Source organism: Phyllobates terribilis, unplaced genomic scaffold, assembly GCF_046119375.1.
Source record: "Phyllobates terribilis strain yellow unplaced genomic scaffold, ASM4611937v1 Scaffold_1__5_contigs__length_1240528914, whole genome shotgun sequence".
NCBI classification, from domain to species: domain Eukaryota; kingdom Metazoa; phylum Chordata; class Amphibia; order Anura; family Dendrobatidae; genus Phyllobates; species Phyllobates terribilis.
The window spans coordinates 176855260-176874617 of record NW_027362761.1 but is presented as its reverse complement, the minus strand read 5'-3'; the positions used below and the strand labels follow the sequence as shown (position 1 = coordinate 176874617).

The window sequence follows — 19358 nt, the reverse complement described above, 5'->3', positions numbered from 1 at the left end:
CAGAGATTTGACCCGTGGAACTGCAAAACCACAGTTATAGTTATGTGGCGTACACCAGACTCTTTTAAACAGATATATTGGTGTTTGACCAGTCAGGGAGACACTATTACAGGTTTTTTTTACGGCAAAAAATGCCAAAAGCAGGATAATACAGAGATTTGACCAGTGGAACTGCAAAACCACAGTTCTATTTTTCTGGCCTACACCAGACTCTTTTAAACAGATATTGGTGTCTGACCAGTCAGGGAGACACTATTACAGTTTTTTTACGGCAAAAAATGCCAAAAGCAGGATAATACAGAGATTTCACCCGTGGAACTGCAAAACCACAGTTATAGTTATGTGGCGTACACCAGACTCTTTTAAACAGATATATTGGTGTCTGACCAGTCAGGGAGACACTATTACAGCTTTTTTTACGGCAAAAAATGCCAAAAACAGGATAATACAGAGATTTGACCCTTGGAACTGCAAAACCACAGTTCTATTTTTCTGGCCTACACCAGTCTCTTTTAAAAGATATATTGGTGTCTGAACAGTCAGGGAGACACTATTACTGTTTCTTATGGCAAAAAATGCCAAAAGCAGGATAATACAGAGATTTGACCCGTGAAACTGCAAAACCACAGTTATAGTTATGTGGTGTACACCAGACTCTTTTAAACAGATATATTGGTGTCTGAACAGTCAGGGAGACACTATTACAGTTTTTTTTTACGGCAAAAAATGCCAAAAGCAGGATAATACAGAGATTTGACCCGTGGAACTGCAAAACCACAGTTCTATTTTTCTGGCCTACACCAGACTCTTTTAAACAGATATATTGGTGTCTGAACAGTCAGGGAGACACTATTACAGGTTTTTTTTTACGGCAAAAAATGCCAAAAAACAGGATAATACAGAGATTTGACCCATGGAACTGCAAAACCACAGTTATAGTTATGTGGCATACACCAGACTCTCTTAAACAGATATATTGGTGTCTGACCAGTCAGGGAGACACTATTACAATTTTTTTTACGGCAAAAAATGCCAAAAACAGGATAATACAGAGATTTTACCCGTGGAACTGCAAAACCACAGTTCTATTTTTCTGGCCTACACCAGACTCTTGGTGTCTGACCAGTCAGGGAGACACTATTACTGTTTTTTCTTACAGCAAAAAATGCCAAAAGCAGGATAATACAGAGATTTGACCCTTGGAACTGCAAAACCACAGTTATAGTTATGTGGCGTACACCAGAATGTTTTAAACAGACTTATTGGTGTCTGACCTGTCAGGGAGACACTATTACAGTCTTTTTTTACGGCAAAAAATGCCAAAAACAGGATAATGCAGAGATTTGACCCGTGGAACTGCAAAACCACAGTTATAGTTATGTGGCGTACACCAGACTCTTTTAAACAGATATATTGGTGTCTGACCAGTCAGGGAGACACTATTACAGTTTTTTTTAATGGCAAAAAATGCCAAAAACAGGATAATACAGAGATTTGACCCGTGGAACTGCAAAACCACAGTTATAGTTATGTGGCGTACACCAGACTCTTTTAAACAGATATATTGGAGTCTGACCAGTCAGGGAGACACTATTACAGTTTTTTTTTTTTTTTACAGCAAAAAATGCCAAAAGCAGGATAATACAGAGATTTGACCCGTGAACCTGCAAAACCACAGTTATAGTTATGTGGTGTACACCAGACTCTTTTAAACAGATATATTGGTGTCTGACCAGTCAGGGAGACACTATTACTGGTTTTTTTTACGGCAAAAAATGCCAAAATCAGGATAATACAGAGATTTGACCCGTGGAACTGCAAAACCACAGTTATAGTTATGTGGCGTACACCAGAATCTTATAAACAGACTTATTGGTGTCTGACCAGTCAGGGAGACACTATTACAGTTTTATTTTACGGCAAAAAATGCCCAAAACAGGATAATACAGAGATTTGACCCGTGGAACTGCAAAACCACAGTTATAGTTATGTGGCGTACACCAGACTCTTTTAAACAGATATATTGGTGTCTGACCAGTCAGGGAGACACTATTACAGTTTTTTTTTACGGCAAAAAATGCCAAAAACAGTATAATACAGAGATTTGACCCATGGAACTGCAAAACCACAGTTATAGTTATGTGGCGTACACCAGACTCTTTTAAACAGATATACTGGTGTCTGACCAGTCAGGGAGACACTATTACAGTTTTTTATTACAGCAAAAAATGCCAAAAGCAGGATAATACAGAGATTTGACCCGTGGAACTGCAAAACCACAGTTATAGTTATGTGGTGTACACCAGACTCTTTTAAACAGATATATTGGTGTCTGACCAGTCAGGGAGACACTATTACAGTTTTTTTTTACGGCAAAAAATGCCAAAAACAGTATAATACAGAGATTTGACCCATGGAACTGCAAAACCACAGTTATAGTTATGTGGCGTACACCAGACTCTTTTAAACAGATATACTGGTGTCTGACCAGTCAGGGAGACACTATTACAGTTTTTTATTACAGCAAAAAATGCCAAAAGCAGGATAATACAGAGATTTGACCCGTGGAACTGCAAAACCACAGTTATAGTTATGTGGTGTACACCAGACTCTTTTAAACAGATATATTGGTGTCTGACCAGTCAGGGAGACACTATTACAGTTTTTTTTACGGCAAAAAAATGACAAAAACAGGATAATACAGAGATTTGACCCGTGGAACTGCAAAACCACAGTTCTATTTTTCTGGCCTGCACCAGACTCTTTAAAACTGATATATTGGTGTCTGACCAGTCAGGGAGACACTATTACAGGTTTTTTTAAGGCAAAAAATGCCAAAAACAGGATAATACAGAGATATGACCCGTGGAACTGCAAAACCACAGTTCTATTTTTCTGGCCTACACCAGACTCTTTTAAAAGTTATATTGGTGTCTGAACAGTCAGGGAGACACTATTACTGTTTTTTTTACGGCAAAAAATGCCAAAAGCAGGTTAATACAGAGATTTGACCCATGGAACTGCAAAACCACAGTTATAGTTATGTGGCGTACACCAGAATCTTTTAAACAGATATATTGGTGTCTGACCAGTCAGGGAGACACTATTACATTTTTTTTTTTACGGCAAAAAAATGCCAAAAACAGGATAATACAGAGATTTGACCCGTGGAACTGCAAAACCACAGTTCTATTTTTCTGGCCTACACCAGACTCTTTTAAAAGATATATTGGTGTCTGAACAGTCAGGGAGACACTATTACAGTTTTTTTTTATGGCGAAAAATGCCAAAAACAGGATAATACAGAGATTTGACCCGTGGAACTGCAAAACCACAGTTATAGTTATGTGGCGTACACCAGACTCTTTTAAACAGATATATTGGTGTCTGAACAGTCAGGGAGACACTATTACAGTTTTTTTTTACGGCAAAAAATGCCACAAGCAGGATAATACAGAGATTTGACCCGTGGAACTGCAAAACCACAGTTCTGTTTTTCTGGCCTACAACAGACTCTTTTAAACAGATATATTGGTGTCTGACCAGTCAGGGAGACGCTATTACAGGTTTTTTTTACGGCAAAAAATGCCAAAAACAGGATAATACAGAGATTTGACCCGTGGAACTGCAAAACCACAGTTATAGTTATGTGGCGTACACCAGACTCTTTTAAACAGATATATTGATGTCTGACCAGTCAGGGAGACACTATTACAGTTTTTTTTACGGCAAAAAATGCCAAAAGCAGGATAATACAGAGATTTGACCCGTGGAACTGCAAAACCACAGTTCTAATTTTATGGCCTACACCAGACTCTTCTAAACAGGTATATTGGTTTCTGACCAGTCAGGGAGACACTATTACAGTTTTTTTTTACCGCAAAAAATGCCAAAAGCAGGATAATACAGAGATTTGACCCGTGGAACTGCAAAACCACAGTTATAGTTATGTGGCATACACCAGACTCTTTTAAACAGATATATTGGTGTCTGACTAGTCAGGGAGACACTATTACAGGTTTTTCTTACGGCAAAAAATGCCAAAAGCAGGATAATACAGAGATTTGACCCGTGGAACTGCAAAACCACAGTTCTATTTTTCTGGCCTACACCAGACTCTTTTAAAAGTTATATTGGTGTCTGAACAGTCAGGGAGACACTATTACTGTTTTTTTTATGGCAAAAAATGCCAAAAGCAGGATAATACAGAGATTTGACCCGTGAAGCTGCAAAACCACAGTTATAGTTATGTGGTGTACACCAGACTCTTTTAAACAGATATATTGGTGTCTGAACAGTCAGGGAGACACTATTACTGTTTTTTTTTACGGCAAAAAATGCCAAAAGCAGGATAATACAGAGATTTGACCCATGGAACTGCAAAACCACAGTTATAGTTATGTGGCGTACACCAGAATCTTTTAAACAGATATATTGGTGTCTGACCAGTCAGGGAGACACTATTATAGTTTTTTTTTTACGGCAAAAAATGCCAATAACAGGATAATACAGAGATTTGACCCGTGGAACTGCAAAACCACAGTTCTATTTTTGTGGCCTACACCAGACTCTTTTAAACAGATATATTGGTGTCTGAACAGTCAGGGAGACACTATTACAGTTTTTTTTTATGGCGAAAAATGCCAAAAACAGGATAATACAGAGATTTGACCCGTGGAACTGCAAAACCACAGTTATAGTTATGTGGCGTACACCAGACTCTTTTAAACAGATATATTGGTGTCTGACTAGTCAGGGAGACACTATTACAGGTTTTTTTTACAGCAAAAAATGCCAAAAGCAGGATAATACAGAGATTTGACCCGTGGAACTGCAAAACCACAGTTCTATTTTTCTGGCCTACAACAGACTCTTTTAAACAGATATATTGGTGTCTGACCAGTCAGGGAGACGCTATTACAGGTTTTTTTTACGGCAAAAAATGCCAAAAACAGGATAATACAGAGATTTGACCCGTGGAACTGCAAAACCACAGTTATAGTTATGTGGCGTACACCAGACTCTTTTAAACAGATATATTGATGTCTGACCAGTCAGGGAGACACTATTACAGTTTTTTTTACGGCAAAAAATGCCAAAAGCAGGATAATACAGAGATTTGACCCGTGGAACTGCAAAACCACAGTTCTATTTTTATGGCCTACACCAGACTCTTCTAAACAGATATATTGGTGTCTGAACAGTCAGGGAGACACTATTACAGTTTTTTTTACGGCAAAAAATGCCAAAAGCAGGATAATACAGAGATTTGACCCGTGGAGCTGCAAAACAACAGTTATAGTTATGTGGCGTACACCAGACACTTTTAAACAGATATATTGGTGTCTGACCAGTCAGGGAGACACTATTACAGTTTTATTTACGGCAAAAAATGCCAAAAACAGGATAATACAGAGATTTGACCCGTGGAACTGCAAAACCACAGTTATAGTTATGTGGCGTACACCAGACTCTTTTAAACAGATATATTGGTGTCTGACTAGTCAGGGAGACACTATTACAGGTTTTTTTTACGGCAAAAAATGACAAAAGCAGGATAATACAGAGATTTGACCCGTGGAACTGCTAAACCACAGTTCTTTTTTTTTCTGGCCTACACCAGACTCTTTTAAACAGATATATTGGTGTCTGACCAGTCAGGGAGACACTATTACAGTTTTTTTTATGGCAAAAAATGCCAAAAGCAGGATAATACAGAGATTTGACCCGTGGAACTGCAAAACCACAGTTATAGTTATGTGGCGTACACCAGACTCTTTTAAACAGATATATTGGTGTCTGACCAGTCAGGGAGACACTATTACAGTTTTTTTTACGGCAAAAAAATGACAAAAACAGGATAATACAGAGATTTGACTCATGGAACTGCAAAACCACAGTTCTATTTTTCTGGCCTACACCAGACTCTTTTAAACAGATATATTGGTGTCTGATCAGTCAGGGAGACACTATTACAGTTTTTTTTAACGGGCAAAAAATGCCAAAAACAGGATAATACAGAGATTTGACCCGGGAACTGCAAAACCACAGTTCTATTTTTCTGGCCTACACCAGACTCTTTTAAACAGATATATTGGTGTCTGACCAGTCAGGGAGACACTATTACTGTTTTTTTTATGGCAAAAAATGCCAAAAGCAGGATAATACAGAGATTTGACCCGTGAAACTGCAAAACCACAGTTATAGTTATGTGGTGTACACCAGACTCTTTTAAACAGATATATTGGTGTCTGAACAGTCAGGGAGACACTATTACAGTTTTTTTACTGCAAAAAATGCCAAAAACAGGATAATACAGAGATTTGTCCCGTGGAACTGCAAAACCACAGTTCTATTTTTCTGGCCTTCACCAGACTCTTTTAAACAGATATATTGGTGTCTGAACAGTCAGAGACGCACTTAATTTTTTTGGGGGAGGTAGAAATACCAAAAGGTTAATAAGACGCGTATTTGGACAGTCTGACTGAGGAAAAAAAAAATACAGGATTTAGATGGAAAAAATAATAATTTTTCCTGACTCCTGAGACCGGGGTGATAAGTCTACCTATTTGACCAACAGGAGCACACAGGACTGTAATGCAGCGTTTGCTGGTATAACCACTGCGTCTCCTATACAGCCTGCCTGCCTGCCTGATATCTGGGATGGATATTAGTCCTGAGAAGGACTGTTTGTTTGATTTGGCAGGCTTTAGAGACCCTACACTACCTATTTCGCACTATATATCTGTCCCTAACTCAGCAGCACTGACCCTACACTGGCTGATCCGGAGCGACTGTGTCCAAGATGGCGGCGCCCGGTTTTAAATACTCGAGGTGACGCTGTGCAGCCAGCCAATCACTGTAATGCCCACAAACAACATGGCTGCGGCATTATAGTGACTGGCTGGCAATCCCTGCATGTTCATTGGCTGTGTAAAGAGCGCCAAATGTGCAGGGCGGAGACCTGAGCTCCCGCCCGAGTAACCCGGAAATGCTCAGTGCTCGCCGAACATCCCGAGTAGCGTGATGCTCGGGCGAGTAACACTAGTAATAATGAGAAACAACACAGGAAAAAGTATTGACCACATAAAGAAAGAGAGGTGCAAAAAGCCATGGAAAGTCATGACATCAGCTAAAATCTATCAGTAATTAGAAAGCAATCCTTCCACTTAGTGACAAATAATATCAGCTGGTTCAACTGACGGCCTATAAAAAAGGTGTCTCATTACCAAGGTGCCACACAAGAAATGTCTCATGATGGGTAAAACCAGTGAGCTGTTTCATGACCTTTGCCACCTTGCAAAACATACTGATGGCATTGATTACAGAAGAATTTTTAAACTACTAAAGGTTCCAATGAGAATTGTTGAGACCATAAGCTGGAAGTGGAAAGAATATAATTTCACCACAAACCAGCCACTACCAGGTGCTCCCCACAAGATTTCATACAGAGTAGTGAAAAGAATCATTAGAAGAGTTGTCCAAGAGCCAATGACCACCTATGGAGAACCACAGAAAGACCTGGAATCAGCAGTTACAATTATTTTAAAGAAAACTATAAGTAATGCACTTAACCTCCATGGCCTGTATGCATGCTAACGACGCAAGACTCTCTTGCTGAACAAAAAGCTTGTCTAAGCATGTTTAAAGTTTGCTCAACAACATTTAGACAAGCCTATCAATTACTTGGAGAAAATAGTTTGGTCAGATGAGAGCAAAATTGAACTCTTTGGATGCCATAATACACAACGTGTTTGGAGGCCAAAAGACACTACATATCACCCCAAAAACACCATACCAGCAGTGAAGTTTAGAGGAGGTGACCTCATGGTGTGTGGAGCTGTTTTTCAGCATATGCCACTGGCAAATTCATATGACTAAAGGAAGGATGAATGAACAAATGTGCCGAGACATTCTTGATAAAAATCTGTTGCCATCTACCAGGATGATGAAGTTGAAACAAGAGTGGACATTTCAGCAAGACAATGATCCCAAACACACAGTCAAATAAACTTTCAGTTGGTTTCAGAGGAAGAAAATAAAGCTGCTAGAATGGCCCAGACAATCACTTGACCTGAATCCAATGTAAAATTTATGGAAGGAACTAAAGTTCTGAGTTCATGGAAGGAGCCCACGGAATCTTCAGGATTTGAAGAGTGTTTGTGTGGAAGAATGGGCCAAAATCACACCTGAGCAATGCATGCAACTAGTTTCCCCATACAAAAGGCATCTTGAAGCTGTCATCACCAACAAAGGCTTTTTTTACAAAGTATTGAATATATTTTAGTAAGCGTGTTCAATACTTTTTCCCCGCGTCATTTCTTATTATTACATGTAATTTAATTTATGGACATCTATGGTTTGATTTCTTTGCCTGTGTGGATTGGATGGGTTGTTACCGACATCTGCTGAGAATTTCATGTCAATAGCACCCTTAGAAATATATTTACATATAAAATTAGTTATGAGTTCAATACTTATTTCACCCGCTGTACATAAGTAAATATTAGATAGATAGATAGATAGATAGATAGATAGATAGATAGATAGATAGATAGATAGATTTGTCAGTCACATTTTCTGCAGTCAATTTTAGCGCCTCCAGAATTATCTCTTCACTTCATGAATAAATATCAATGGAAATCCTCTGCTGCTATACATGCCAATGTGTGTGACTCATCGCTTGATTAGAACTTTGTTTATTTATTAGTAGAATGTATTTACATGCAATATATACTCTATAGCTGGAATATATTTAAAGAAACTTGTCATTTACCATCATCATTAATGTCCTTAGTACTGGATTCTTCTTTGTAGAGAAGCTATAAGTCTTTATTTACACTTTCATCATGTTTTACTTTTGGTGAAATTAATATATTCTGATTCATTAATATTTTCTGCACATTTATGGTTTGAGTGGCTTTTTTACTGAATTAATTTTTAATATACCCTATAATAAAATATAATAACCAGTAAAATCAGGACAGTTGTCTCTAGGAATGATCAAATCGATTCAATGTTAATCGAGATTATGTAAAATTTTTTGAAATTCAAATACTTTACAATTCAATTTGCATGAATAGCCCAAAAAGTGCCTTCTTGCATTTACACATTGCAGAGGATTCCATCAGCCACAGAAGGCTTGGCTTCCTCCCTATGACTTGCAGCTATTACTTCACATGGTATAGTGCAGTCAATCTGAATGGACTATGAAAATCTAGATAAAAGCTGAGACAGGAAATGCAGCAGCCGTTTTCAGGTGGTTTAGGATAGTGAGAGGACATCAGATATTACAGCTCAACAATAAATATATGAAGAAAAAGTCCTAAAGCACTGGACATAAACTCCACACATTCTTGTGTTCTATAACGGCAGCAGTGAAGAAGATGAGTGTAGTATTCTGTGAATAATACAGAGAATTAATATAAACAATTGATAGTGGGACAGAGAAATAGGAGAAGTGCTAACAGCTGCAGAGCCAGACTCAATGTGATTGATCATTGATATGGTGTAACTGGCAGCTTGTCATGCTCCATTTTAATTACAATCACACATTTTTCTTCATTTTTAATGTACTAGAAAGCAGAAACAATACAGCACAATAGTTTTTTTTTAATAAAATCAAATCTGAAATCGATGTCAATCAAAGCCAGTGTGTTTACTTGTAACTAGCGACTGTGCTGAGTTTTTTCACTTCTTATGCAATCCATTTTGTGAAAGTGGAATATTTTTTTTTTTTTAAATACAAAAGAAAATTCCTCTTCTAAGTCCAGACATTTAGCTGCAGTGATAGAAAGCAGGTCCCGGCACTCACATGTTGAATGAATAACTGCTGTTTATTTCAATGTTGATCCAATTTGGACTTTTCAACCTCTCACAGGCTTTTCTCAACAGGTTTATTTCAATGCAGATCCAATTTGGACGCTTCAGCCTCTCACAGGCTTTTCTCAACCTCTTGAGAATTGGATCTGCATTGAAATAAACAGCAGTTATTCATTCAACACGTGAGTGTCGGGACCTGCTTTCTTTCCGTGTATTTCCCTTCCATGAACACCACTATATAGCACAAAGTGCTGACCCATTGCCCTGCTATTTCACAGGCATTTAACGGTGTCTGTCTACCTCATAAAGTGTGCATGTCGCAAACATTTTTTTTTTGTACATCTGTTTTACTAATCAAATTTTACATCCGTACACACCACACTAATAAGCACCCTGTTGCAGGTGCTTGTTTTTTGGATGTGTACCTACCTAGCATGTCTTGTTATGTCATTTTTGAGAACAGGGTTCAATTTTGTAAAATCGAAAAAAAAATGGACTTTTAATTTTTGTTTTTCCTCACTTGTTTTAATAGTTCAGTTTGGCAATCATACATGCCACATCTATACTGCAGCCTTCGGCCACATTTTCCTTTCTGGGCATGTACCTACCTACCTACCTAGCATTTCTTGCTACATCCTTTTTGTCAAGAGTTGAAATATTAGGATTGAATATAATATCAAAACGTAATCATAATGTTGTACAAAATGTATCATATAAGAAAAAGTAGCAGTGGCAATAAACTAGTTAGTGTAAAATAAAAAAAGACCCATACTGTTAAGAATGTGGAAGTCGCTAGCAGCAGCAACACCACCACCACATCACCAGTTTGGGTAGTAGCACTGCGAAATGTAGGTTGCAAATTGGCCTCCTTTACCTCTGGCAAGCGCACTAGGAGAACCATGTAGAAGGGATTATGGAATATATGGCATATCACTCGCCTCAGTCATAGCCAGATGATGTCAGTGTGAGTCAGTGTATTGCACACAACAGTCTGCCTGATCACAAATGACTAAGAGATAATTTTTGGACCATTTTTTCAATTTCAAAAAACAAAGAATTTGCCAGTGCACTGTATTATTAAATGGGCAGTTAGCTACTACAGGGATACCATCCGTTTCAATGATGAGGTAAATTTGACATTGCTAAGGCTATGTTTGTATTAAAGAGATTAATATGAGCTGGATATAGTTCTAGGAGACCTAAATGTTGTAAACTACTTTCGAGAGTAATTGGAGATTTTGAAGTGTTATGATTCATGTAAAATCAATTTGCGGCAAATCAAATTTATTTGAAAAATCTTCAAATCAGGTGAATTTGAATTTCAAAAGAATCAATCATCTGTTTGCAACTTCTTCAATTAAAGGAGTTGCTTGAAATTTTCCAAGGCTCATGCGCACTGGCGTACTAAAACATGTTGTTCACACATAAATTATTTTCTGCAAAAATTTCTGTGACTATCTACCTTTCATGATCATACTCATACAGTGGTGGCCAAAAGTATTGGCACCCCTGCAATTCTGTCAGATAATACTCAGTTTCTTCCTGAAAATGATTGCAATCACAAATTCTTTGGTATTATTATCTTCATTTAATTTGTCTTCAATGAAAAAACACAAAAAGAATTGTCCTAAAGCCAAATTGGATACAATTCCACACCAAACCTAAAAAAGGGGGTGGACAAAAGTATTGGCACTGTTTGAAAAATCATGTGATGCTTCTCTAATTCGTGTAATTAACAGCACCTGTAACTTACCTGTGGCACCTAACAGGTGTTGGCAATAACTAAATCACACTTGCAGGCAGTTAACATGGATAAAAGTTGACTCAACCTCTGTCCTGTGTCCTTGTGTGTACCACATTGAGCATGGAGAAAAGAAAGAAGACCAAAGAACTGTCTGAGGACTTGAGAAACCAAATTGTGAGGAAGCATGAGCAATCTCAAGGCTACAAGTCAATCTCCAAAGACCTGAATGTTCCTGTGTCTTCCGAGCGCAATGTAATCAAGAAGTTTAAAGCCCATGGCACTGTGGCTAACCTCCCTAGATGTGGACGGAAAATAAAAATTGACGAGAGATTTCAACGCAAGATTGTGCGGATGGTGGATAAAGAAACTCGACTAACATCCAAACAAGTTCAAGCTGCCCTGCAGTCCGAGGGTACAACAGTGTCAACCCGTACTATCCGTCGGTGTCTGAATAAAAAAGGGACTGTATGGTAGGATACCCAGGAAGACCCCACTTCTTACCCCGAGACATAAAAAAGCCAGGCTGGAGTTTGCCAAAACTTACCTGAGAAAGCCTAAAACGTTTTGGAAGAATGTTCTCTGGTCAGATGAGACAAAAGTAGAGCTTTTTGGGAAAAAGCATCAAAATAGAGTGTACAGGAAAAAAAAAGAGGCATTCAATGAAAAGAACACAGTCCCTACAGTCAAACATGGCGGAGGTTCCCTGGTGTTTTGGGGTTGCTTTGCTGCCTCTGGCACTGAACTGCTTGACCATCTGCATGGCATTATGAAGTCTGAAGACTACCAACAAATTTTGCAGCATAATGTAGGGCCCAGTGTGAGAAAGCTGGGTCTCCCTCAGAGATCATGGGTCTTCCAGCAGGACAATGACCCAAACACACACTTCCAAAAGCACTATAAAATGGTTTGAGAGAAAGCACTGGAGACTTCTAAGGTGGCCAGCAATGAGTCCAGACCTGAATCCCATAGAACACCTGTGGAAAGATCTCAAAATGGCAGTTTGGAGAAGGCACCCTTCAAATATCAGGGACCTGGAGCAGTTTGCCAAAGAAGAATGGTCTACAATTCCAGCAGAGCATTGTAAGAAACTCATTGATGGTTACCGGAAGCGGTTGTTCGCCGTTATTTTGGCTAAAGGTTGTGCAACCAAGTATTAGGCTGAGGGTGCCAATACTTTTGTCTGGCCCATTTTTGGAGTTTTGTGTGAAATGATCAATGATTTGATTTTTGCTTCATTCTCTTTTGTGTTTTTTCCTTGCAAGCAAATTAAATGAAAATAATAATACCAAAGAATTTGTGATTGCAATCATTTTCAGGAAGAAACTGAGTATTATCTGACAGAATTGCAGGCGGTGCCAATACTTTTGGCCACCACTGTATGTCCTCTATATACACCTACAGTTGTCTATATATCTCTGTTTTCGTTCATATTGAATAACACAATTAGCTTAAAATCGGACATGCAGTTTTTTGTATCAGTTTTTAATGCCACACAAGAAAGGAGTGTAAGAGGGAAAGATAGTTTTCCTATTTTTGTAACTACTACAGTATTTGATTCTGAAAACTATTCCAAAACGTCTTGTGGACTCCATTGTGTAGAAATTGTGGTATGCTCCATCAGACAGCCTATTAAATCATACAGAAATCCCCCTAAGCATCAGGTTCTTGGTACAGTTGGTGCAAATCAATTTGTAGGACCTCGTCCAGTAGATGTGTCAGTAGTCTGTGGTTTTTGGACTGGAGTCCTGAGAACCACCTCATACATGATGGCATCTGGGACTCTTGTTTTGAGTAGATAGTTTGGTACAATGTCACATTCACTCCGCAACAATAACATCAGGCAAGGCCAGCTAATCAAAGGAGGAGCCAGGGATGCCATGTGAAAGGAATAGCTTTTTAGGGTTTCCCTCCAGCGGGCAAAGATTATAATTACTGATGTGGCCGCTAGACTATGTCCTGCAAATTGATTCTCACCAACTCTAGATCTGGGATCAACTCATATCTCTGCATGATTGTCAATAGCAAAATTTTACAAAGTTTTTGAGGGTTCTTAAAGTTGGCAGAGTAATTCAGTGGTCATTAAATGCCTGAAAAAAACAGTGACAGAGATTACTATCATAATTGTAATTTTGCAATGTGTTTTAGATTTTAGCAAGTTGATTACAAGAATTAATCTAATCATTTGTCTTACCTTAATAACAATCATACGACCCTTCATTTCCTTATCTTTCAGATTACAGTGTTTCGGATGGGATCAGAAGGTCATCAAGATATTGATTTAGCAATCTTGACAGCTCTTCTAAAAGGTGATTATAAAACATCAATATAAATATGAAAAAATACTTTAACAATATCTTCATAGACATATACATCGTACAGACATTTATCTGTATTATCCTAATGCATTCATTGCTGACATGATATTATTACGAGCTGTGGTCTGTATCCTACGACTCTCTAGCTCAGGGGTCCTCAAACTTTTTAAACAGGGGACCAGTTCACTGTCCCTCAGACCATTGGAGGGCCGGAATATAGTTTTTTAAAAAAACTATGAACAAATTCCTATGCACACTGCACATATCTTATTTTGCAGTAAAAAAGACAATACAGGAACAAATACAATATTTAAAATGAAGAACAAGTAAAGTGAAATCAACCGGTATTTCAATAGGTAGGTAACTGTACCCAATAGGCAGCATAGGTCCTCAATAGGCAGGTAAATATCCCCAATAGGCAGGTAAATGTCCCCAATAGGCAGGTAAATATCCCCAATAGGCAGCATAGGTCTCCAATAGGCAGGTAAATGTACCCAATAGGCAGCATAGGTCCCCAATAGGCAGGTAAATGTCCCCAATAGGCAGGTAAATGTCCCCAATAGGCAGGTAAATATCCCCAATAGGCAGCATAGGTCCTCAATGGGCAGGTAAATGTTCCCAATAGGCAGGCTGTTTCCCCCTTATAATGCCATATGCAGGCTGTTCCACCCCTTATAATGCCCCATGCAGGCTGTTCCCCCCTTATAATGCCCCATGCTGGATGCCACCCCCCATATAATGCCCCATGCAGCATGTCACCCCCCCCATATAATGCCCCATGCAGCATGTCACCCCCCCATATTATGCCCTATGCAGCATGTCACCCCCCATATTATGCCCCATGCAGGATGTCCCTTTCCCCCCATATAATGCCCCATGCAGGATGTCCCTTTCCCCCCCATATAATGCCCCATGCAGGATGTCACCCCCCATATAATGCCCCATGCAGGATGTCACCCCCCATATAATGCCCCATGCAGGATGTCACCCCCCCATATAATGCCCCATGCAGGATATCACTCTCCTGTCTTTATAATGCCCCATGCAGCATGTCACCCCCCATATAATGCCCCATGCAGCATGTCACCCCCCCATATAATGCCCTATGCAGCATGTCACCCCCCCATATAATGCCCCATGCAGCATGTCACCCCCCCCATATAATGCCCCATGCAGGATGTCACCCCCCATACCATGCCCTATGCAGGATGTCACCCCTCATATTATACCCCTTGCAGGATGTCACCATCCCATATAATGACCTATGCCTCCATATAATAAAAAAAAAAAAAATCCAATACTCACCTCACTTCTCAAGTGCTGCCGCTGCTCTGTTCTGGACTCCAGCATCGCGGCGGCGGCGTCTCGCTCTGCGCTGCCTGTGATGGCACTTGGGAGGGCGCGGTGTAAAGACGTCACCGCACCCTCTGACCTGAGAAGTCACAGGAAGCGTAGAGCAGGAAGACAGCGGATCTGCAGAGGCACGGGGAGAGGTAAGTATCCGCCTGCCGGGGCCCTGAGCAAGCGGGGGGAAGGGCGGGCAATGGCACCGCTCTCCTCTCCTCCGCCCATAGCCCGGCGGGCCAGATGAAAGTCCTCCGCGGGCCGCATGTGGCCCGCAGGCCGTAGTTTGAGGACCCCTGCTCTAGCTGTTATTAAATTGCCAGTCTCAGGATACCATGTCAATCTACATCTTTCATGGCTTTCAAGATATGCAAGGACCAGTAATTTGAAAAAGCAGGTTGTAGACTACTGATAGAAAACACGCGCTGGTGATATACAAGATATATAGAAGCATTGCTCCATAGGCTTTCATTGGGATGTACTTATATTTACAACATGGTCTTTAATTAATTTGAAAAATTACTTTTTTGGGTGTGCAAAATAACAAGTCATGTTTGCAGTCAATTACCCACTTATTGGGAGTATTTTGTAGTATGGTATCCCATAGAAAATTGTGATTCTAAAAGGAAACTAAAGGTTTTCTGACAAATCTGTTGGAGTGTACTCATTTATCATTAAAACTGTATATACACTGAATTGACATTTTATTATAAATATCTGCCTTTTGCAATTGGATCACAGCCTTAAAGTAAAAATAAAAAAATTATCAAAAATGAAAAAAATCTAATCATTCTTTTTTCTCTGATTAAAAAGAAAAAATTTAAAATAATGAAAATAATAAATATATTATTGTTGTCCAAAAAAGTAAAATTTCTGAAAATATACAATTATTGATACCATATAATATCATTACTAGCTGCAAAGAAAAAAAAATCGGAACACCAAAGTTGTCACTTTTTGGCCACCCCACTTCTCCCAAAATATACAACTAAAAGTGATCTATATATCATCTGTACACAAAATGGTATGGATAAAACATCCCCCTCTCATGTACAGCACCATGGAATCAATGGTGCTCTAAAAATAAATAATAATAATAATAGCTTAGTGCGCAAAACACAAGCCCTCACACAGCTCCATAGACAAATAAATAAAAAGTTAGGGGTCTCAAACACACATCAACATTTTTTTTAGAATAAATTTCAATTTCTTTTTCACCATTAAAATGACAATAAAACTGGACAAGTTTGGTATCGTTGTAATTGTACTGACCTGGAAAATCATGCGACCAGGCCAATTTTATCAAACAATACCATAAAAACTAAATCCAAAAGCCAATGGCAGAATTGCATTGTTTTCGCAATTTCACTGGACTTGGAATTTTTTCTACCGTTTTTCAGTACATTATATGGTAAAATGAATGTTATCTTTCAAAACTACAACTCATCCTGCATAAAACAAACCCTCATGTCAGCTATGTCGACAGAAGTTAAAAAAGTTATGGCTCTAGGAACAAGGGAAGGCAAAAAATGTAAGTGCAAAAACAGAAAAAATAGTTGGTTTTTAAAGGGTTAAATGTCCTTCATTATTTACATGTACTTCATTATCTAAAGACAAATTAGTTTGTTCAACAAATGTAATTCAAATTTTAACAGCACTACCATCAGAGCAAAGAGAAGACACATGCCCTTTAACCAGAAATAGTTTGAAAGATATGGATACATTTGACATAGAAAAAAATATATTTTTAAATATGTTAGTCGTTACCCTTAGATAATAAAATTGCACTAAATTACATTCTGCAATGTTTTTATATTTATTCGTTTTAAGACCCCTGATATACAGATCCATGTTTCAGACTTTTCTCTTGTAGGAGTATCTCTCCCAGTAATATAGGCTGGATGTGATGTATTTGTAAAGCTAAGGGGCTACTATCATCATTAGTTCATATACCAGCACAGCTTCTATCCTGCACTCATCTCTTCTTCATGTGCTTTTCTTATCTGTAGCCTGTTTTCTTTTCCACACCTGCTATAAAGCACTGAATAAAAATAAGGGGAGTGCAGGGCAAGCCGTCAGAACTGAGCAGGAGCTCTGATTGTTTTTCAGTCAACTAGCATTCAGCTAGATAAATTACAAAATCAACAGCAACAAGATGAAAAAAAAGACTATGGAGAAGGTTCCTTAACTTTTCATTTAGGAAGAAAATAATAAAATTCCTTGAAAAGGTGTACATATCCTTTAAGCAAGCCTTCATGTATGTGAACACATTACCGATCTGTGTTATACTGATCTGTCATCTGGTGGCCACAGATACCTCCATATGCCTCTGAAATAGGACGATTGAAAGATTGAAAAAATGTAGCATATGTCATCTATTTCCAAGTTATGGAAATTACGAGCATTGCTTTAATGAAAGACTCAGTATACAGTTGTACAGGCCCGAGATTTTGCTGTGTGCATGAGTCCTAATATTAAAAGGTTACTCATTAAAAAATAAATTTGTATAAACCAGTACTTTAAATAAAAATTAGTGCCAACTGGTAGACCTTTTGTTATGTATTTTGATGAATGCTATTACTTATTGTAATCAGGAACACTAAATAAGAACCCTGGGGCCAGTCCGACAGCTCATTTCTATTAAAGCAAGAGAAGAATGATGAACTAAAGTCTACATTCACTATATGTGACTGCAGAATCACGATAATGTGCGGTGCACACACTGCCACGATTCCCCGGTATTCCTGGTGGGAGTGGCCGGTCATATGACCACATGTATGTAATTTGCATACTTATGATCACCAATCGTAATTATGTTATATGCCCACCGCACACAGAGTGAATGCAGACTTTTGTTCTGAGACCAGACAACCCCTTCAAGCTATGATCAACTATTTATTATTGTTTAATATTATTAATAATAAGATGATTAATGAATTATTATTTGCATAGTTAAGTGGGAATAGTTCCCTAAATATGCCAGATAGTGAAGACACGGTGTAGATGCTGAGTACATTACTGCATTTTTTCCGCACTATTTGACTTTCTATTTTCTTACTGATAATCAGGTGCCAATGCCTCGGCTCCGGACCAGCTGAGCCTCGCATTAGCCTGGAACAGAGTGGATATCGCTAGAAGCCAGATCTTTATTTATGGACAACAGTGGCCGGTACAGTTTTAGATGTTTATGATATTTGACTTTTGTGCTACTAAATGGATTTATTTTTACAAATTTAGACAGAGTTGATTTTGTAGTAAAGAACTCGTTTTGATCTGTAGGAGCTTTGCTTTATAAGTAATTTCTTAATAGAGTGTGGCATTTCTATCTAACCGTATTCAGTTTTGCAACTGGATTTCATAAAAAATAGTGCACCATTTGGCTTTTTCCAGGCTTTTTTTGTTTCTCTGCATTTTGCTGGCTGTTAAATGAGTTAAAGGGTTATTGCCATCTTCATAGATGAATATTGTCAGAGGTTGATTATAAAAACAGGCACTCTTACAATTTACTGATCGATAAAATTTGCAGCTGTCCTTCAGATATTAACATACTTCTTTTGTTTTCAGCTTGTTGCCTAAGAGATCGACCACTTTGTAAGCACAGTGCTAAAGCTAGTCAAGATTAGGAGTTTATAGGGTGCTCCAGTGATTCTGGACAGCTTCAAAACAGTGCTTACAAGCTCAGTAGGAAAGAACTTGAAAGCACTCCACATGTTCAGCTGTCCAGCAGCAGTGGTCGGCTTCCAAAGCAATGGGCTGTAAATAAAAGAAAAGTGTTAAAGGGGTTGTCCAATTCTCTGCCACCTTCTTCTCAATTCCTGCATTTACCCCCATGTCATAAAAATATTAAGAAAATATTAACAATTTCTTCTAAACCCCTCTTCCCTCCTCCCCTATACCATTTGTCACAAGAGAAGAGCTGACACTTTGGCCAGTGGCGTCTATGCAAACTAACACACAGTAGAAGTTGCTGTAGACAACTGCTAGCACAGAGGGTGCTACCAAACCCAATTAACACAGGCTTGTAATAAATGTACATCTAGCTGAGAAGGTTGTATTCCCAGAGCTTCAAAAGGAATTCAACAGAAATCTTTAGCCGGGCAGGCACCGGCGCAAAATATGGAATATCTGAAGTT

At 38.7% G+C, this 19358-nt stretch overlaps 1 protein-coding gene across 2 annotated transcripts in view; it reads left to right on the top strand.

Moving 5' to 3' along the window:
• The window catches only part of TRPM3 (transient receptor potential cation channel subfamily M member 3), a 717940-nt gene that overhangs the window by 478039 nt on the left and 220543 nt on the right, over positions 1-19358 (top strand). For both annotated transcript variants that reach the window (XM_073670333.1, XM_073670354.1), the window contains exons 9-10: positions 13800-13872; positions 18294-18394. In XM_073670333.1, coding sequence (XP_073526434.1) covers positions 13800-13872; positions 18294-18394 — 174 coding nt within the window. The remainder of the gene's footprint in view (positions 1-13799; positions 13873-18293; positions 18395-19358) is intronic.